The sequence below is a fragment of the Tenrec ecaudatus genome, chromosome 1, assembly GCF_050624435.1.
Source record: "Tenrec ecaudatus isolate mTenEca1 chromosome 1, mTenEca1.hap1, whole genome shotgun sequence".
NCBI lineage: Eukaryota > Metazoa > Chordata > Mammalia > Afrosoricida > Tenrecidae > Tenrec > Tenrec ecaudatus.
In genome coordinates, this window is record NC_134530.1 from 124,558,496 (window position 1) to 124,581,696 (window position 23,201).

General features: G+C 39.9%; 1 protein-coding gene across 2 annotated transcripts in view; it reads left to right on the forward strand.

The window, feature by feature from the left end:
* RPAP2 (RNA polymerase II associated protein 2) overlaps positions 1-23,201 on the forward strand; it is a 98,730-nt gene that overhangs the window by 10,114 nt on the left and 65,415 nt on the right. For both annotated transcript variants that reach the window (XM_075558412.1, XM_075558404.1), the window contains exons 4-6: positions 438-536; positions 670-735; positions 4,388-4,479. In XM_075558412.1, coding sequence (XP_075414527.1) covers positions 438-536; positions 670-735; positions 4,388-4,479 — 257 coding nt within the window. The remainder of the gene's footprint in view (positions 1-437; positions 537-669; positions 736-4,387; positions 4,480-23,201) is intronic.

The window sequence follows — 23,201 nt, forward strand, 5'->3', positions numbered from 1 at the left end:
ATATAAACAACCCACCTATTGGGTGGGTTAGTACCCAAACCGCTATATCTTATACCTTCATAAATATTAAAATTTTGAATAGGTATGTCCTATACCTTTGTAATCCTTAAGAGTTTCTATTGCAAAAATAATTCATTTTGCTTTGGTTCAGCAATCTATAGCTCCACTTTTATCGTGCCTCAGAATTATTTCATAAACTATATGATTTACAAAGAGATGTTGTGTTTTATAATAGCTAACATTTATTGAGTCCTTACTATGTAACCGATAATTCTTGAAGTGCTTTCCCTTTATTAACTCTGGGAGAAAGATGTGGCAACCTGATTCTGTGAAGAGGATGCTGATCTATAGTATGTTAGGATAAGAATCAATTGGATGCAGTGGATTTGGTTTGGTTTCCATTAATCTTGGGGGCTCCCCCCTTTGTTTCATCATAGGGAAGGGTCATCACATCTGCTCACTACAATGATGTCGTGGATGAGCGGTCCATTAGTCAACTCTGTGGTTATCCTTTGTGTCAGAAGAAACTGGGAATAGTAAGTACACTAGCCTGTCTTTTTTTAAACATACGTTCTTCTCTTTATGTACAGTAAAATACTGTGTAGGTGGTGCATAAAGCTTTTGTATGTGATTTGAATTCTTTTCTAAGCTGTGGTTTCTTTTTATTAGGTTCCAAAGCAGAAATATAAAATTTCTACAAAAACCAATAAAGTCTATGATATTACTGAAAGAAAGGTAAGTTCATGGGTTATTTTCAATATGGTGGTATCAAAGTTATAAAATAACTTTTTAAAATCTTAACTTTGGGAGAAGACCCATATAAACATTCACATTTCTTTGTAAATAGGATTAAAAACACAATTTAACTCGAACATTTAAAAGTGACAGTGCATATTGGCACAGCTTTGCTAGTGTTAGGTACCGTTGAGTCAAATAGCGACCCTATGTACCACCGAACAAAACACTGCCCATGCCTCTGCCAGCCTCACGGTTGTGGTGATCTATGAGCCCTTTCACATTTTCTGCTCATCTCTTTTACATCATAATTTCTTCTATTCACTTTGGTAGCAAGTCTACATTTAAGAGCAAATTTCAGTCTCTGCTGACATTCACTGTAGTCTTTCTTTCTGGTTTTTTAAATGAACTTTTACTTCTTGTGTGGTGTTTTTGAAGTCACCTTACAGATCACCCGGTCTTTGGTCATTATTGTTGTGTGTGTCAAATCTGTATCTGAAGGGGTCTCTAAAATCAGATGGGATATACTCAAGGGCATATTCTAGTTCTCATGAACTTGTTTTCACTTTCTTCAGCTTCAACATGAGCTTTACATGTGAGCAGTTGATGGTCTGTTCCCCAGTCAGCCCCGACCTTGCTTTGGCTGATGATATCACGCTACTCTGTGATCTCTCCCCACAAATGTAGTCAGTTTGATACCTGTGTATTCCATCTGGTGAAATCCACATTATAGTCACGGTTTATGTTGTTGAAAAAGTATTTGCTATGAAGAAGTCATTGTTTATCATGCAATCTCAAGCATCATTTCTATCACCAAGCCATGTTTTCCAACTACTGATCCTTCTTCGTTTCTAACTTTCATATTTCAGTTGTCGGTAGTTATCAATGCATCTAGATTGTATGTTTAGTCAATTTTAGATTGAAGAAATTAGTAGAATTCTTCAATTTCTTCATTACTAGCTTTTGTAATTGGTGTGTAAATTTGAATAATAGTTGTATTAACTGGGGACTTCTTTGTATTCTTGTAGATCTGATCACCAACAATATTATACTTCAGAATAGAAATTGAAATTATCTTTTTGATATGAGTTGACACTATTTCTCTTATCCTGGCATAGTCAACTATATGATTGATGATTCAAAATGACCAATACCAATCTACTTCAGCTCAGTGTGATAGGCTGAATTGACTAGAGAATCAAATCCAGAGACACTCGTGTGTAAGAATGAGCTTTATATCAGCAGTTATATACTGAGAAAATATCCCAGCCCAGTCCAACTCATGTCCATAAGTCCGATATCAGTCTATAAGTCCCTCTTCAGACTCACGTAGCCACATGCAGTGATGCAGAATTCAGGAAGATCCTAGGCCAGTGAGTGCATTCTTGTGGATCCAATGGCAGTGGACCCATCTCCAGGGGCCTGGCAGCAATCAGGGTCAGTGAGCAGGAAGTTTAAGGCAGGGGCGGGGTGGGGGTGGGGTTTCCTAGGGCCCTCCATATGAGAAGGCCACACCCACAAGGGGGCAACATCAAGCTGTGACCGGATTGACAGGCTGAACTCTACCCCTATTATGTATCTTTTAAGTTGACATGAAATTATGTAACTACCATACCTAGGCTATCACTACTTTTTTCTTTTAAATAATAGTAATATTGGCATGCTTACACAGTCCAATATGTCCATTCACATGCGTTGCTGTTGTTCAGTCCCATCAAGTGGAGTTACATACTCATCAGTGCTATCAGCTCCCCAGCTCCCCCCATCTTTTCCCATACCCTCAGGGCACCCTTACTCCTGTTACAGTTCTGCAGAGTTAATCTATCTTTACTTTCTTGTACCGAACAATCTTAAATATACAAATGAGCATACTCAAATTTAACATGATTAATGAGGAATATCAAATATCAGCCCTAATAGTAAGGTGAGGAATTATGAAAAAGCTGGCAGATAATTATGTGATTCATCAGTGCTGTCCTGCACCTTGGATTTATCATCCTTTCCATGTGGCCCTGACAGGGACTGCCCAGTTACCCTGCGGGTAGATTTTAGGCTATCAATTTTTATGTGTTCATTTCATTTTTTAACAATTTCCAGTTGTCTTAGATTCATACTTTGTTCCATATTTCGCAAATGGATGTTTGCAGCTATTCTCAACGAGTTGTGCCCCATTAGCAAATTGACATCCTGAACCTGTTCACCATGGGTGACCCTGCTGGTGTTTGAAACACGGGTGACATGGCTTCTTCAGTTTTACAACATGCAAGTCACCGCAGTATGACAAGCCAGAGGTGGTTTGACATGGAATTACAATTAAATCATGAGCTGAAGAGAGAGCCGTAAACAGACTTGCAGGTGTGTGGACATTGATAGAGGGCCCTAGAGGTCCTGCAGACAGGCGGAAAAAGCATGGCTATGTTCCCATCAGGGGGCTTGCCACTGTAGTTATCCTTACGAAACACATGGATATTAATCCCTATAAAGATCAGTTTTAGATCGATGAAGACACAGTGGAAAAGGCCAAATTTTTCAAAGATAATGTGAGAATATTTTTATAAACAAGGTAAGGAAATATTTCTTAAGACAGACTTATAGATGCTAGAGGAAAAATTGATAAATTTGTCTATCAAATTTCAAAACTTTTATCAGAAGTTTAAAAAAATGGAAAGTTAACAGTTAAAAGATTCATTTCTCACATATCATAGATTCATATTCAAAGTCTATATAAGGAAAATACAATGTAATAGAAAACTGGATAAAAACTTGAAGTAAATATTTACAGAAGGAACTTAAATGGTCAATATTACATTTGGAAAGTCACTCAACTTCATTTGAAATCAGGCAAATGGCAAATAAAAACAGACTGATTTACATTTTCAGAGCTAATTAGATCTTTTAAGACTACTATGGGAGTAAAAAACCCATACAACCTTTTTGAAAAACTGATACAGTAAAGTTGAACTTGCACATACTTTATAACCAATTCTTCCTATTTTTGATACCCTAGAGAAATTCTTACCCATGCACAGCAGTATGCATGCATAAGAATGTTCGCAGCAGTATTACATTGAGTGGTAATAGGAAAAATCGAGATAGCTCAGTTGTCCATAGGCAATACAGTGTATTGTACTTGCACAGTGCATTATAATGCACAAAGAAAATGAATAAGGAAAAAAAGGGGGAGGAGGAAGAGAAGATGGAAAAAAAATAAAGAAAATTAATAAAGTATGTCACCAACGAATCTTCTAAGCATAGTGTTGAACAAAAAAAGCCAGGAAGAATACAAAACCAAGATTCTATTTAAAGACTTAAAAATAGGCAAAACTGAAATGGTATTGGTACCATTAGCTTCGGAGATTTAGTCATGTAATTGTACTTCACTTGTTTTCTTTGCATATTACCACATACATAGATTATAGAACAGTAAGAATTAAAAATTTAGGACAATAATTACCTGTGGGCTTGTGAAGATTGATGCGGTTTTAAGGAGAGGCAAACGAGCCTTCACATTTGTTGTGCCTATTTCTTACCTTGGGTGAAGTAGGTTTTCATTTTATGTATTTATAAAACATTTCTCTTTATGCTCTGTTTTGTACATAAGTTTTCACAATATGGATAAATAACAAACAGGTTTTTATCTTTTATTTTTTAGTGTTTCTGCAGCAACTTTTGTTACAAAGCATCTAAGATTTTTCAAGCACAAATTCCCAAAACTCCAGTATGGATTCGAGGAGAAGAAGAAAGGTAATTTACGTTACTAGTGCATGTGTACCTTTGTTGATATATTGTAATTGTTCCTTGATACATGGAGAAAGTTAGTCTTTTTCCATAGACTGTTACTATTGTACGTACTTTAAATGTGGGACAGTGGTTTTAGATAGATAGATAGATAGATAGATAGATAGATAGATAGATAGATAGATAGATAGATAGATAGATAGAGATCATTTTATTGGGGGCTCATATAACTCTTATCACCATACATACATACATCATTACATTGTGTAAAGCACATTTGTACATTCATTGCCCTCATCATTCTTAAAACATTTGCTCTCCACTTAAGCCCCTGCAATCAGCGTCTCATTTTTCCCCCTCCCTCCCTGCTCCCCCTCCCTCATGAACTCTTGATAATTTATAAATTATTATTTTGTCATATCTTACAGGGACAGTGGTTATATTTTAAGCACAAAATTTTACACTTAAATGTTAGAAAATTTATATATACAAATGTTATTTATCGGTTTGTTATTTACTGAATTTTTTAAAATTACAAAGCCTGAACTTTATCTCTGACTTCCTGCTCTGACAGTTGTGTCTAGGAATCCTGCTAATCTAAGAATCCTGAAGTAAGTGTGTTCCATTTTTTAGAAGACACTGGATCTTAAGATACAACTCAACTCTATATGTTGTTTAGAGTAGAAACTTTTCCTAATAATAGCAGTAGTACTAAGATTAGAAAGCCCAGGTTATTTATTTGTTCCTCATTAAAATCAGGGAAGTATTTTTTTAATTTAAGTCCAATTTAGAGTAATGTTTTTTAACAAAAAATAAGTGCTATGGGAGTGCTAAGATTTTATTTCTGGGAAATAGTTCAACATTTGAAACATTTCACTAGATGTTGAATTCTAGGGGAAAAATTGAGACAGAAGTGGCATAATACTAAAAGGTTATATGTTATTATGAGAGAGAAACTATATTAACTAGGGATTGCAAAGAGAGGATTAAATTAATAGCATAATGTAAATTAATAGCGTAATTTCCCACTGAATGCCCCATAATATTTGATAGAAGGTATTATAAGAACAGAAGGGAGCTGTGGTGACATAGTAATGTGTTGGACTGTTTACCACAAGGTCAGCAGTTCAAACTCACCAGCTACTCTGAAGGAGAAAAATGGGACTTTCTAATCTCATGCGGATTTACAGTCTTGGAAACCCAAAGGGCAGGGTGACACAGTGGCAGTGATCGTGGTTTATTATAACAGCACCGGTGACCCATTGTCACGGAGTCAGTTCCACCTCATAACAACTCTGTAGGGTTTCGAGGGCTATAAGCTTTACAGAAGCAAAGTGCCACATCTTCCTCCCATGGAACATCTGGTGGCTTCAGCCACTGATCTTTCGGTTAGCATCTCGGGGCTTAATAACTGTACTACCAGGGTTCCTTTGTAACGACACAGGGCATTGATAGTTACAGGGCGACAGCCAGCAAGGAACCAAATAAACTTAACAACATTTGGGCTTAATGAGATGCTAGTTGCCTAAATGATGGCATGCATGGTGAGTAGAAGGGCAGGAAGAAGACGAAGGCCCTCACAAGATGATTGACCGTGGCCGCAGCAGTGCCTCAGCCATGGCAATTGTGAGGGTGGTGCAGGACTGGGCAGTGTTCTGGTGCCATAGGGCCACTGTAAGTCAGGACCAACTTGGCGGCACGTAGTAACAACGGGGAACCCTTTAGCACATGTACTAGTGATATGCTGTGCTCTCAGTTGAGCTGGCTTTAAATGGATCGACACACACCCAATCTTGTGTTATGAGAATATCTAATTGAATTAAACATCATGAAGACAAATGTGCATCATTTCTTCACCAGCCTTTCTGACTTAATGGTTTGGAGGATGAAATGGTGTGGTATTGTCCAAAGTGATTTGGAAGTTAAAAATACCTTTTGCTTGCCAGTCTTTCTCCATTTTTGGAGTTTCTTGTACCATAGCTGCGTATCACCTCCTCATCCCTGCAGTGCTTTCCCTAGCCTGAGGGGAAAAGTTAACCGTTCTCCACTGTTAAGACTTTAATTTATCCTTAACTTTGCTTCCAAAGTTGTTTTCTCTCCTTTTTAATTTTATCCTTGTATGCCATAACTCTTTAGAAATGTTTTTTTTTCTTTTAAATAGCAGGGTTCACTTTGATGGCAAAGACGCTCTTGATCTAAGCCATGGTATTAGAGATCACCTCATATACATGTGAGCCTGGACAATGGACAAGGAAGGCCAAAAAAGAGGATTGATGCCTTTAAGTTAGGGTGTTGGCACAAAATGTTGTATGTACCGTGGACCGGCAGAGGGATGGACGAAGGACTTTGGCCATGTTACCAGGAGGGAGCAGGCCCTGGAGAAGAGTATCTTGCTGGGTGTAAGTGAAAGGGTCAGAGCAAAAGGAAGATCATCTTCAACAGGCGCAGTGGAAGCAGCAGACGGGCTGCACTTTGTTCTCTCACACCATCTGAGAGTGCCTACCAACAGCATGCCAGCCTCTCAATCTGCTTTAAATCTATGTGCCCAACCACCATTTCTATTCGCTCCCCCCCTTTTAAATATGGTTACTTGATACTTCCTTGGCTATTTTTAAATTTCTCTTTTCACTAGTCTTCTAAAACCTCACCATTTTATGCACGAAATGCCCACTTTATCCTAAATCATGAAAAATATATATATATGTGTAGTTTTTAAAATTCTAACTCATCTGTAAGCCCTTTCGTGCTTTGCTAAAAAATCAAAGATGAAAATAGCCCTAGGTTCCCTAATCTGAACTAATCAGTTTAATTGACATTAAAAGTGTCTTATAAGTGCTTAAGTATCTTGTGGGCTTTAAAACACAAGATTGTAGAATCCAAGGTGTGAGTTTTGTTGTTAGGTGTGATGCAGTCTGTTCTGACCGAGAGCAACTCTATGCACAGCAGAATGAAACACTTGCTCAGTCCTGCCCATCCTCCCATGGTTCCCATGCTTGAGCCCATTGCTGCAGCCACTGTGTCCATCCATCTTGTTGAGGGGCTTCCTCTCTTTATTTGCCCCTTCGTTACCAAGCAAGATGTCTGTCTCTAGGGACTGGTCTCTCCTGACAACATGAACCAATTATGTAGTACAAAGTCTCACCACACTTGCCTCTGAGGAGCACTTTGGCCCAACTTCTTCCAAGACAGATCTGTGTGTTCTTCTAGTAGTCCATGGTACTTGCAATATTGTTCTGCAGCACCATAATTCCAACACTTGCGTTCATCTTCCGTCTTCCTTAGCCAGTGTCCAATTTTCACATCATCTGAAGCAATTGAAAAGAACATGGCCTGGGTCAGGCACACTTTAGTCCTCCAAGTAACTATTTCAATAGCTTTTCAATACTCTAAAGAAATCTTGTGCAATGGATTTACCCAATACAAAACATTGTTTGATCTCTTGGCTGCTGCTTCCATGATCATTGATTGTGTATCCAACCACGACAAAAGTAAAGCCTTGACAACGTCAGCCTTTTCTCCATTTATCATGATGTTACCTGTTCATCCTGTTGTGAGGATTGGTCTTCCTTACATTGAGTTGTAATCCACACTGAAGGTGCAGTCCTTCATCTTCATTAGGAAATACTTCAAGTCCTCCTCACTGTCAGCAAGCAAGGTTGTGCCATGTGCTTATCACAGGCTATTAATAAGCCTTCCTTCCACCCTGATGCCACATTCTTCTTTATATAATCCAGCTCCTCTGATGGTCTGCTCAGCAAACAGATTGAATAAGTACGAGAGGATGCAACCCTCGTGCACACTTTTCCTGGTTTTTAAGTCATGCAGTGTTCCCTTGTTCTGTTCACATAACTGCTACTTGATCCATGCACAAATTCTTCATGAGCACAATGATGTGTTGTAGAATTCCCCTTCTTCTCAATGCTATCCGTAGTTTGCTATGATCCACACAAATAGTCAATAAAACATAAGTACCGGTAAACATCTTTCTGGTATCCTCTGCAGTCAGACCAGATCCACCTGACATCAGCAATAATATCCTTTGTTCCACTTCCAGTTCTGAATCTATTCTGGACCTCTGGTAGTTCCTTGTCACGGTACTGCTGTACCTTTTGTTGGATGATCTTCAGCAAAATTTTACTTGCACATGTTATCAATTATATTCTATAATTTGAGCGTTCTGTTGGGTCACCTTCTTTTTGGGATGGTTATAAATATGGATCTCCAAGTCAGCTGGCCAAGGGACCATCTGCCAGATTTTCTGGCATGGACCAGTGCTTCCCCAACTTGTTGACACATTTCACTTGGCATTCCACCTACTCCTGGAGCCTTGTTTTTGGGTAATGCTTTAAGTACAGCTTGAACTTCTTTGTTCAGCATCATTGGTCGACTAGTTCTTTTTGGTACAGTGACTATTTTTCCATCTTCTCAATGCTTCCTGTGTCATTCAATATTTTGCCCATAGAATCTTTGAATATTATAACTTGAGGCTTGGATTTTTTCTCGATTCTTTTAGTTTAAGATATGCTGATTGTGTTCGTCCTTTTTGGTTTTCAAACTCTAGGTTGCACATTTCAGAATAGTATTTAACTTTGTCTTCTCAAGCTTCCCTTTGAAATGTCCTGTCCATATCATTGACTTCATCTTTTTTTTCTATTTGCTTTAGTTACACTATGATTAAGAGCAAGTTTCAGAGTCTCTTCTCACATCCACTTTGGTCTTTTCTTTTCGGGTTTTTCTTTTAATTGTTTTATTAGGGGCTCATGTAACTCTTATCGCAATTTGTAAAGCACATCTGTACATTCATTGCCTCATCATTCTTAAAACATTCGCTCTCCACTTAAGCCCCTGGCATCAGCTCCTCATTTTTTCCCTTCCATCCCCGCTCCCCATTCCCTCATAAACCCTTGATAATTTATAAATTATTTTGTCATATCTTGCCCTATCCGACATCTTCCTTCACCTACTTTTCTGTTGTCCATCCCCAAGGGAGGATGTCACATGTAGATCCTTGTAATTTGTTTCCCCTTTCCAACCCTCTCTCTGTATATCCTCCCAGTATCGCCACTTACACCACTGGTCCTGAAGGGATCATCCGCCCTGTGTTTCCAGTTCCTATCTGTACTAGTGTACATTCTCTGGTCTAGCCAGACTTGCAAGGTAGCATTGGGATCATGATAGTGGGAGGAAGCTTTTAGGAACTAGAGGAAAGTTGTATTTTTTATCATTGCTACATCGCACCCTGAGTGGCTCATCTCCCCGAGACCCTTCTGTAAGGGGATGTCCAGGCCTACAAATGGGCTTTGGGTCTCCACTCCGCACTCCCCACCTCATTCACTATGATAAGATTTTTTGTTCTGATGATGCCTTATACCTGATCCCTTTGACACCTCGTGATCGCACAGGCTGGAGTGCTTCTTCCATGTGGGCTTTGTTGCTTCTGAGCTAGATGGCTGCTTGTTTACCTTCAAGCCTTTAAGACCCCAGACACTATATCTTTTGATAGCCAGGCACCATCAGCTTTCTTCGCCACATTTGCTTATGCACCCATTTGTCTTCAGTGATCATATCATAGAGGTGAGCACAGAATGATATGATTTTTTGTTCTTTGATACCTGATAACTGCTCCCTTCAGCACCTTGTGATCACACAGGCTGGTGTGCTTCTTCCATGTGGGCCTTGTTGCTTCTCAGCTAGATGGCCGCTTGTTTGCCTTTAAGACCCCAGACGCTATCTCTTTTGATAGCCAGGCACTATCAGCTTTCTTCACATTTGCTTATTCACCTGCTTTGAAGGTGAGCATCGTAGAATGCCAATTTAATAGAAGAAAGTATTTTTGCATTGAGGGAGTACTTGAGTGGAGGCCCAATGTCCTTCTGCTACCTTAATACTAAACGTATAAATATATGCACATAGATCTATTTCCCCATCCTCATATAAAAATATATTTGCAAATATATATGCATATATACATTTATGTAGACCTCTATAAATGCCCTTTGCCTCTCTTGACTATCTTCCTGTCCCACTATCATGCTCAGTCCCCACCAGGGTTTCAGCAATTCTTCTTGGTTACATTACTCTTGATCATGCCCTACCAGGTCTCTCACATCCTCCTCACCACCAATTTGGATCACTTATTGTTCCCTTGTTCCTGTTGTTTTTTTAATGACCTTTGCTTTCTTTGTGAGTGGTGGTCTTGTGACCTCCCACACCTCATCAGATCCTCTGTAATTAGTGTTCCCTGCATCAAATCTGTCCTTGAGACAGTTTTGAAATTCAGGTGGGATAGACTCAAGGTTGTATTTTGGCCCTCGTGTAATTGTTTTCATTTTCATCAGCATTCAGTCTCTAGTCTTATTTTAGCTCTTAAAATTGAGCTTCTCTATCTTCTCGTCCCACAGATGTGGTCAGTTTGATTTCTGTGTATTCCATCTGGGGAAATCCATGTAATATAGTCACCTTTTCTTGACAAAAGGTATTTGCTGTGGACATGTCGTTGGTCTTACATAATTCTGTCATGCAACCTCCAGCTTCGTTTCTATCACCAAGACCATATTTTCCAACTGTTGTTCCTTCCTATTCATGTCCACTTTGTACATTCCAATCTCCAGTAATTATATAAATGCATTTTGATTGCACATTTGATCAATTTCAGACAGAAATCATTTGTTAATTCTTCAATTTCTTCATCCTTAGTTTTTGTAGTTGGTGCATAAATTTGAATAATAGTTCTGTTGATTGGATTTCCTTGAAGTTGGATGGATATAGTCCTATCGCAGGCAGCATTACACTTCAAGGTTGTACTTCATATATTATTCTGACTGTGGTAGTGATCTGCAAATTAGTGACAATGGGGTGTTTTATAATGTTGACATGTAAGCAAAGGTGAGAAAACTCACCTCATGGGAATGCATTGAATTGTTAGAAGTAGAGATTGAGAGCAATGCCTCACTTGAGACAAAGGGTATGTCCTGGGGAAACATGGAGGATAATTGGTAAGTAACAGTCAGACCGAGTCTGGTATGTCCTCAAGGACTAGGGGAGCCAGGCAATGTTTCTGAATAGAATTTAATGTCATCCATGTATAAAATGACTTGAAGAAGAAAGAATCTGAAATGCTGAAAGGATCATTAGAAGGTGATAAAGTATAATCACCTTATGAACCAGGCTCAAAAAGATTAGAGGCTATGTTTAAGGTAATGATAGATTCTAAACGAGGCCAGGATTCCATTTAACATGTTCCACTTCATTCAAAGAGAGCACTGAATAATAAAATATATGAGGGGGTACCCAGTATAAACCAGAAGTTTTCCCCCAGAGTTATGTATTTAAATTATTTTTACAAAACAACCTTATCGCCTTCAAAGTACTCTCCATTTCACTTAATACACTTGTCAAATCCATGATTCCATTCTTGGAAATATTTTCAAATTCATCTGTTTGGATGGCCGACAGCACCTCCTTCATTATTTTCTTTACCTTTTCTACTTTGTCAAATTGCTGTCCTCTCATGTCCCTCTGCATTCTTTTCTTAAATTTTATTTTAATCATTTTATTGGGGGCTCGTACAATTCTTATCACGATCCATACATACATCCATTGTGTCAAGAACATTTGTTGCCATCATCATTTTCAAAACATTTGCTTTCTACTTGAGCCCTCAATATCTGCTGCTCATTTTCCCCCTCCCTCCCCACTTCCCCTGCCTCGTGAACCCTTCATCATTCATAAATTATTATTATTTTGTCATATGTTACACTGTCCAATGTCTTTCCCCATCTTCTTCTCTGCTGTCCATCCCCCGGGGAGGAGGCTGTACGTAGATTCTTGTAATCACTTCCCCCTTTCCACCCCACATTCTCTCCACACTCCAGGCATCGCCACTCTCACCACTGGTCCTGAAGGAGTCATCTGTCCTGGATTCCCTGTGTTTCCAGTTGCTGTCTGTACCTTTGTACATCCTCCGGTCTAGCCAGATTTGTAGTCCCTCTGCATTCTTAGAAACAAAAACAAGCCGCAGGTAGTGAGGTCAGGTGAAAAAGTTTTTTGCCAAAAACTGGCACACGTGAGCAGGTACGTTGTCGTGGTAGAAAAATTGGTCCCCCATCTGCCACAAATCAGACCCTTTTTGTCATACACTGTTAGGCAATCTTTAGAACCTCTAAAGAGAAAACTTGATTAACAGTCTGCCCTGGTGGAACAGAACTCCAAATGCACTATTCCCCTCACATTTAAAAAAAAAAAAAGCATCATCTTGATCTTTGATTTCACATGATGAACTTTTTTTTGGCAAGGTAGCAATGGCGTCTTATGCTGGCTTGATTGATATGTGCTTTCAGGGTGATAAGAATAGCACTATGTCTTGTCTCCAGTAATGACCTTGGGGGGGGGAAGTTGAGGCACTTTGGAGCTGTTCTTTCCAAGTAAGGCATGCTTCCACTCGAAGCTCTTTTTCCTGGTCAGTCAGAACCCGAGGCACAAATTTTACAGCGACCCTTGTCATTCTCAAATCTTCTGTTACAATTCGCTGGACCAAGCTCCAAGATAGTTCAGATAACTTCCCCATCTCTTCAGTGGTCCATCGTTGGTCTTCAAGCACAAGTGCACAAATCTTGTTCACATTTTCTTCCATTTGGGAAGTCTATAGATGTCTAGAATGAGGTTTGCCATCGATCAACATTTCACCTTTTTGAAATGAGAAAACCACTCAGACACTTGAGTTTTTCCCATAGCGCTGTCCTGGTAAGCTGTGTCCAACATCACAGCGGTTTCTGTGGCATTTTTCCCTAGTAGGACTCAGTATTTCACAGCCGTACCCTCTTTTCTTAAATCGGCTATCACAAAAAAATGAGGTTTGAGTGAAACTGCTTTTCCGAAAAAAAAAACCAAAAAACCGTGATCAGAGAGAACCTTCCCAGACGACACCACTGGGTGCACTAAAGCAGAGCAAGTTGCTGAATGCTCTCCTAGCGGGGGGAAATGCATGCTATGAAAGCTTCACCTAGCCGAGCTTTTTCCCAGTTTTGGGGAGATACCCCCGTCATATATATCTACTGATTTGCATATAGTACAACTCTTGCCCTAAGTTACGTGTAGTTGTCAGTGTGAGTATTGACAACGTATCAATGTCTTTTAGATCTGGATGCATTAGTGTTAACTTCTGCATTGATTCCTACCAAGCACTCTACGTTTTCATCCCCTTCTCCCCTAACAGTCTCGACTTTAGGTAAATTCTAGTGTTCGTTGCAAAGGCCATACGGACTTCACAGACAGTGCTTAGAATTATAGGGTAGACTGTGGTTACTGGTAGATGAGAAATACTCAGGATACAGTTGTTCATTGAGGACTTGTACAAAGTTCTTTTAGGTCTGTTAATAAATGCCCAAAGAGAAGCAACAAAGCCCACATGGAAGAAGCACACCAGCCTGTGTGATTACGAGGTGCCAAAGGGACCAGGTATAAGGCATCATGCAAAAAAAAAAAATATATATATATATATATATATATATATACATATATACATATACTATCCACATTGAATGAAGGGGGAAGTGCAGAGTGGAAACCCAAGGCCCAAGTGTCGGCCACTGGAGATCCCCTCTCAGAGGGGTTTAGGAGAGGGGATGGGTCAGTCAGGGTGCAAGGTAGTACCGATGAAGAACACAGCTTCCCCCAGATCCTGAATACTTCCTCTCCCCAACTACCATGATCCGAATTCTACCTTGCAGGACTGGATAGGCCAGAGGTATGGGAGCTGGAGGCACAGGGAATCCAGGGTGGATGATCCCTTCAGGACCAGGGGTGTGAGGGGCGATACTGGGAGAGTAGATGGTGAGTGGGTTGGAAAGGGGGAACTGATTACAAGGATCCACATGTGACCTCCTCCCTGGGAGATGGACGGCAGAGAAGTGGGTGAAGGGAGACTCTGGATAGGGCAAGATATGACAAAATAACAATCTATAAATTATCAAGGGCTCATGAGGGACGGGGAAAAAAAGAGGACCTGATGCAAAGGGCTTAAGTAGAGAGCAAATGCTTTGAAAATGATTAGGGCAAAGAATGTACGGATGTGCTTTATACAATTGATGTATGTATATGTATGGATTGTGATAAGAGTTGTGTGAGCCCCTAATAAAATGTAAAAGTAAGTAAATGCTCAAAGAGCCACTGTGCTATAAACCTCAACCCAAGGCACTCAGCTTCTGCTCCATGGTTCAGCTAACTCAACCCACTGAATTAGGTGGTCAGAGGCCCCCAATCCTGGTGGCCTCAACCTGAAAGCACTCAGCTCATAGAAATGCCCTAAGGCAGTCAATCTTTACTTGCTCTGTGGCTGGAAGTCCACCAGTCTGGCTCATGCTCTGGCTCCGATTCTGGCATCCTTCTGCCAAAACAGTCTTCCCGGATCTAAGAAATTCACTGTGTAAGGATTTCAGGGTCCAGTCCGGAGGATGCCCACCACTCCTGGCTCCCCTCTTTTGCTTCAGAGATGGCTCATTTTATATCACGCAGGATGGCAATCACAGAGAGTGCTATTAGCAAGCACTCACCATTGAATCCTCTTAGTGTCTTCTCCCACACTCTCTTACCAGACCCATCAGGAAAAGAGAGTTACAGAAACTATGACTATGAACAGCCATATTAAATCTTTGTCCTGCACCTTCCCTTCTGAATTCTTAGGAGCAGAGAATATGTCAGTTACTTAATGAATCCACTAGAGGTCACTGGTTCCTCACCGAGAATGTGTTCCATGTCTGCTAATTACCAGAATTCTAGAATTGAAAGCTTTCCTAGTTATTGTACATCTTAGCTCTACAGAAAGTGTGCTATATTAAAGAGACCCTGTTTCTATATGGCATGGAGTATAACATTCAAAAGTGATCTTTTAATGACGTAAATGACTTTTAAAAATAAAAAATGGTAGCAGTTAGCATGTAATGTATGTGGAGATGTCTTAAAATAGATGTTCATGATAAAAAATAAATTACATCATAATGTTTCATTTTAAAATGTTATAATCCTTTCAAGAAATTAGATGTCTTATGTGTTAGGCCAGGTTGACTAGAGAAACAAATCCAGTGACTCATGTATGTGTGAAAAAGAAGGTTGTTTGGGTTTTTTTGTTTGTTTAATTAATCATTTTACTTGGGGCTCTTAAAAATCTTATAACAATCTATCATTCGGTTGTATTAAGCACACTTGTACATATGTTGCCATCAATATTTCCGAAACATACTCGTTTTACTTGAGCCCTTGGTATCATCAGCTCCTCCTTTTTCCCCTACTTCCCCCACCCTCCCATCCTCGTGAATCCTTGATAATTTATATATTATTGTTCTTATTACACATCTCACACTATCTGTTGTCTCCCTTCACCCACATTTCTGAAATTTGTCCCCCTGGGGGGTGGGCTATATGTCCAACCTTGTGATGGGTTCCCCCTTTCTCTCCCTTCCCCCTCTGCCCCCACCATTCCCCTACCCGCATGATATCGCTACTCCCACTACTGTTCGTGAAGGTTTTATCAGCCCTTAATTCCATGCGTCCGGACTTCTTATCTGTTCCAATGTGTGTACTCCAGCCTAGCTAGATCTGTAAGATAGAACTGGGTTTGGGGAGGCGCGAGAAAGCATTCAGGAACTAGAGGAATGTTGTGTGTTTTGTCAGTGCTCTACTGTACCCTGGTTGAATCATCACTTGTAATCCTTCTGTGGAGGCGGGGTGTCAATTGTCTACAGATGGGCTTTGACTCCACTCCAAACCCCCTCAGAAAGAGCTTTATATTAAGAAGTAATCATATATCAAGAAAACATTCCGGCGCAGTCCAACTCAAGTCCACACGTCCCTCTTCATACTCAGGCAGCTGTATACAATGATGCAGAATGCAGGAAGATCACAGGCCGTGGGTGCAAAGTCTTGTGGATCCAGTCTTAGTCAGCCAGCAGGATGAAGGCAGAAAAAGAAAGGGAGGCTGCCATGCCCAAAGGAGTCATCATCAGGCAGTGACCTGATTGACAGGTTGATTACCGCCCCTACACTTTTTTTTTCCGCCCCTACACTTTTATATATCTTCAAGTTGACATGAAATTATTTAATTACCACATCTTATAATGTGATTTTCAAACTTTTGACCACTATAATAATACATTTAATACGATATAATTCATTTCATATTCCGTGCATACATATATCTAATTGAAACCAAGGTTTATGAGACTATGTATTCTCACTACATCCTCATTGGACAGTGATGTTTTCTCCTTCATTGCTTGTTGAAGATACTGGCAGTCGTTCACGAAATTTGTGGGTCCTGAGCTACAATTTGAAGAGCACTATTTTGTTGGATCTATCTCAGGTTTTCGGGATTTTTACTGTAGGAATGTCTTTTTCCTATACTAGACTTCAGTTTCCTTGTTTGTTACATAGACTGCTGCCTTTTTCCTTGAAGTTCTCTTTCATTTTAACGTTTTTACAGTTCTAAACCAGTGCTATAGCGTTAGGGACTTCATTTTACTTGAGTCACAACCAAAGTCCTTGAAAGCAGCAGCTAAGAAATCAAGTGACACAGCGTTGGTAAATCTATTACAAAAGACCTCTTTAAAGTATTGTCGAGCAATGATGTCACTTTGAGGACTACGTAAGGAGAGCCTGACCCAAACCATGGAATTCTTAATCGCCTCACATGCATGTGAAAGCTGGACAATGGATAGGGAAGAGCAGAGAAGAATTGATGCATGTGAATTGTGGTGTTAGTGAGAATATTGCATATACCATGGACTGGCAGAATGAGCAAATCTGTGTTGGTGCCCCCTTAGAAGCGAGGATGGAGAGACTGGTCACTGGAGAAAACATCATGCTTGGTAAAGTAGAAGGTCAGCCAAAAAGAAGATCCTCAGTGAGATGCATTGACACAGTGGCTGCAGCAATGGTCTCCAACAGAGCAACCCTTATGAGGGTGACATTGGACCAGGCACTGGTTTCCTCTGCTGTCCATAGGGCTGCTATGGATCACAGTCAATGCAATTGCTTCTAACAGGAAGTCAATTGTCTCTTTAGTCATGACTTTTATATCAGACGTTTTCTTGATGAATGTTATTTATGAAAATGATGAAAAATATGAGGCAAAGAGCATGGGAATTTATGCTACCTGTAAGTGGCGCTGTCAGGCAAGCATTGGACTGATAACCAGTGTTGTGCCTTTCAGGGCTCACTAACTGCTCCTCAAACCCCGTCTGCTCCCGGAAAGATTGGCCATGCCTTAGAAGCCTGGAATGGGGTTGCTGTGAGTTGAAATCAGCTTGGTGGTGGTGGGTTTGGGTTTGGCTAGTTAGTATAGGTCTGTGTCATTTAAGAATTTAGAATAAAAGTTACTGACTTTAATCACTTAAACTCTTCAATCTCTAAGAAAAATGGACTCCAAGTGACACAAGTGGTCAAGCTCTCAACTGCAAACCAAACAAGCTCAGCAGTCCAAACCAGCCAGGCTCTCTCCAGGAGAAAGAGGCAGCAGTCTACTTCCATAAAGATGTACAACCATGGAAATCCTAGGTCAGAATTTCTAAATTAGAAGGAAACCAAAGGTATTCTACAGTGTAGCATAATAATTTGAAATTGATTTTGTTACCTCTCCCCACCTTTTTCTCTCCTCTTTTCCCCCTTGATTATTTTTGGTGAAAATACACAATGACATTGACATCTGAGGTACCCAGTGATTTTATACATGTCTTTGTAAATAGAACATAGAATTCGACTCAGTTTGATCTTTCTTACATTAATGGGATCGCTAATATAAATGTTTACTTTATATCATAGTTAGTAGCAGACTCACTACTTCATTATGTCAATAGTACAGATGCTTTAACACAACTCAAAACCAAGCTTACTGCCATTATGACTCATAGCAACCCTATAAAACCTGGTAGAATTGCCCTTGTAGGCTTCTGAGACTAGATTTTTACAGACGTAGAAAACCTCAGCCTTCTCCAGTGGAGCAGCTGGTGGTCCTTGCAGTTAGCCCAACACACAACCCAGGTCACCACCTGGGATCCTGATGATTTATTCGATTTGGGAACTATCCTGACACAAATTAATGAGTTCTAACGCCATACTTACATAGAAACTTTGGAGTCAGAAAGGAACTTGGTGGCTTTCTAAAAGATCTGGCGTGTATCTTTAACTTCATGGGAAACAGCAGTGCTTTTCATAAAATGCTTCCTGGTGCCCTGTCAGAACAGTGACCTACATGTCCCTGGTCATGACGCAGTCTGTTGCTTCTCATGTTGTTAGCTAGAGATTCTTCGCTCACCTGGTGACCAGAAACAGACCACCTAGCAGTTTTTGTGCTGAGACTATGTGCTCATTTAGCTAGCCACATAGTTCCAGCCATGAATGCCGTTTGCTTGAAGGCAGGCTCCGGTAAGGAAGGAAGGAGGTTTCTTGCATTATAACCTAAAAAAATCAGGAGTTCTTCAGTCTGAATGAAGGTCAAATGTCAAATTATGTTTTTAAAGATCAAATTGGGGAGATTGGTTAATGCTGACAATGCTAAAAGTGTCACGTCGTAGTCCCATACCAGGGGAATTTTACACATTTTAATAAGCATTATAATCTCAGATATGCGGAAGCCAAAAACCTCTGCTGAACAACTTTTATAACCTCTTCCTGAGCAGACACCTCTGTTGCTTAGTGTAAAGATTAAGAGCTTTCCGAGTAGATTTTGACCACGTCTCAAATGAAAAATTCTTACTACCGGGAGAACCGCAGACTGCTGGTCCTGTTGGTTTATATTTTTATACATATTCCTTAGAATGTGTATAAAACACACCCACACACACTTTTTCATGTGCATCTATACATACATATGTTTGTTTTTTTAAACAATTTTATTTACATGTAATTCACACACCATACAATTCAGTGGTTTAAATCTGTTTTAAAATTTTATGAAATCATCACCACAATCAATTTTAGAACATTTTCTTAATTCTTATGCCCATTATTGTTGGCTCTCCATTATCCCCAACCTACCTTGCCACAGACCCAAAGAAGCTATTAATCTAGTTATTGTCTCTATGGATTACTTACCCTGGATTTCATATACAGAAATTTACACAAAGAACCCTAACAACAACAAAATAAAAGAGAAAAACTTCAGTCCAACTGAAAGCAAAAGATAATAGAAGCTAGAACAAAAAAAATGGGTCAAAAGGGGGGGAAAGATAGTGTATTAAATTTTAACCTAACTATATCTGCAGTAGCCCACTTTCCAGTGCACTCTGTCTGAAGGCAAGACTATTCACATTCCTGGTCAGCGATTTGAGGGAGTTCAGTCGAGGCTTGATCTGAGTAGGGACTCTGCATATGGGATTGCGGCTTTCACTGTCATCCAGCCTTCTTTCTGCAAGCCAGGTGCTCAGAATTTAAGCTCTAATACAAGTCCTTCTCTGAGCTTGGATTTTCTTATTTGCAATCCTTGACTCACACAGGCTGGTGTACTCCTTCCTTGTTAGCTGACACCTTACTTAGATGGCTGCTGGTTTTAAGACATGCCTTTGAGACCCCAGATACTTCTTTCTGATAGCCGAGCACCATCTGCTTTCTTCACCACGCTTTGCTGTAGTCCCTCTCTCTTCTCTGAATACATCATGAGGGCAATTATTGAGCAGGGCCGATCACAATAACGCACTGCTCTTAGATGGGGGCTTTCACAATTAAGTGTGAGCAAAAAATCTATTTACACATCTAACGTCCCTGATCCACTTTAGGGGCAGCATTTTCACTTGATGAGAAGTAATTGATATAACCTCCATGAGGCATTTGGTAATCATAATAGTATCATTAATGTAGCCAGTGGTAAAAATACTCACAATTAAGAAGGTTTTTTAGAATCAAATACATGGGATGTCCACTTACACAGTTTAAAAACTTAAGTAACTGAACACTGTTTAAGAGAACTGCAAGTTATACACGAACATTTCAATCATGTTAATTCACTAAAAGAAAACTATGTCTGCAGAACTAAGAAGTCACAAATAGTAAAGAAAGTATGACAATAGCAGATACATGGTAGTCTTAAATAGCACATTATTGGACCACCTCAAAAGCAAGAGATTTAAACCAAAGTCCACTGACTTGCAAATCTACAACCTTAGGATAGCAGTCTTCTGTTATTCTCGTATTAGAATGTTTTAGCTTTAAGTCCAAAGGAGTATCTCAGTTCCTTTAATCTGCAATGATTGTACTTAAGGTACAGTTCAATGTCCTTAGTAGGGTTTCCAAATACACATAATTCTGATGTGGTCTATGAAGAATGCTGTACACCTTGAAAAGACAAAATCTAAAATCCAGGTATGCAGCCAAGGTCACCAAGGACTGAAAAGAAACTCAGTCAAATATGCTTGATATAGTTGATGTATGGATTGTCATTAGAGTTGTAGAGTCCCTGATAAAATGATCTTTTAATAAAAAAAGAAATGCATGAGTAGCAAGATAATACTGGGCAGATTCTCCAATTGGGAGTCTAGATTAAGTAATGTTAAACACTTTCCCCCAGGGCAGGTTGCCTCTCCTTGGTTTACCCACCAACAGAAGTGAATCCCCTTTTTACAGACAAACATATCTCACCCACCTCCTCTGGTTATAAATTCCTATTAAAATTCACTGATCACCATTATAAGAGTGTCTATTAATTTTTGGTGACCATGGGACAAAGCTATATGACAGGATCTATTGGTCTTGTCCCCCCTCTTCCCTGTTTAAAAATCTGTCCCCAGCTGAAGTGAAGTCACCTCTAAAGTGGCGATTTTTAAATGTACAGGTAAATGGATTGTAAGGATTAGGCTAGCCACCCCGCTGTTTGGGAGACTGGATTCAGTGACGACATGACCTGAGAACTGGTGCCTGTCTTTGTCTTGGTGTTTGCCCTCCAGTAATGGTCTCATACAATATTTGCCCTTTTGTGATTGACGAGCTTGCTCACCATAGTGTTCTGCAGGGCCCTCCGTGTTGTGAGGCGCTTTGTCGTTTCATCAGTGATTTTTATCGATGAATGATGCATCGTGTGAATATACCAAAGCTGCTTGAGCCATTCTCCTGCTGATGGGATTTTGGGCCATTTCAAATTTCTTGGTATGGTGAACAGTGCTGCTGAGAACATGGGAGACGCATATAGTTATTCATGTTCTGCTCTTTTTGTGGCTCGTATGGGATTCCCATTCCCAGTTGTTTTTAGGAACTACCATGTTATTTTCCACAATGTTTGTACATCTGATTTTTTTTAATTGAGCTGTCATTATTGGTGAAAGGTAATAGCCCATCGTTTTTTAGTTTGTATCTCCCAGATAGCTAGTGACCATGAGCATTTTTTCATGTGTTTGTTAGCCATTTAAATGCCATTTTGATGAACTGTCTGTTCATGTCATTTGCCCACTTTTTAATTGGATTATTTGGATTTCAGTGAAGTCCTGCAGTATTCTATAGATTGTCCCCTATCTCGTGTCATTGCTAAAGATTTCCCCCCATCCATGGCCTCTCTTTTTACTCTTTAGATGCACATAAATGTCTTATTTTTAGTACCATATGCGCGAGTATAAGCCGACCCATCTATCAGCCGAAGCACCTAATTTTACTACAAAAATGGCATTAAAAATGTGCTGAAAAACTCGGCTTATACACAAGTATATACAGTATATGTCCTGGTCATCTATATTGTCTTCTATGTATGTTCCTCTCATTATATTTGAGAGTACACATACACAAGGGTTAGCGTTTGTTTGGGGGTGGTTGGCATAAGCAGTTATTTCTAGCGTTAGATTTACTTGGCTAAAGTTAAAGCAAGCCATCTTACTATTTCCCACAATCCAACTCACTGCTATGAAGTAGATGTTGACTCACAGCCACCCTGTCGTGACGCCCTGTGAGTCTCCGAGCCTGTAACCCCACGAGAGTAAGAGGCCACTTCTTTCTCCTGAAGAGCTGCTGGGGGTTTCCAGCTGCTGACCCTTTGGATCACAGCCCAACTCATAGCCACGCCACCAGGCTCCGGCTTGTGGATCTGTGCGTTAGTACAGATAGGAAGGGGAAAGGGAATATATGCTCTAACTTTTGCTCAGGTGAGCTTTCAGAGTTACCCTCAGTGCAACTAAACTGCAGTGAGGAGTAGAGAGAATGTGGAGCACAGAAAACAAGTTTGATATTAAATCTTTCACCTGCTATCAGAACACTCAAGTCTAGGGCTATTCTTGTCTAATACTATTCTTCATTTCTATAGATTGGGAATCAGGGAGGTATTTAAGGTCATTCATGAAACGTCTGGAAACAGTGAAGAGTAGCTATCTTTACCTGGAATCAGAGAAAGCAAACAAGGGGAAGTACATAGTTTGTGAAATACTTTGACTTTGTAAGAGAAGCGCTCACAAAGGTGTTGCGATCACACCCATTTGGATCTTTTTGTGACATTCATTAAAATCAGGATGTGTGGCAGTAGAAGGAACATGGACTCTGGAGTCAGACCCATGCTTGGAGCCTAGATTTACTACTCAGTGGCTGTGCAGTCTTAGAGAAGAAAACTCAACGCTCAGCTTCCTCGTGTGTCAGTACAAAGCTCTCTGTTGGGAAGGATTAAGTGAAAGAAAGTGTAAATCACCTAGTGTTTTGCTCTTAGGTGCCAGCAGTTCATTTCCAACTGATGACAACCTTTTGTGCAATAGTGGGAAAGACTGCTGGGTCCT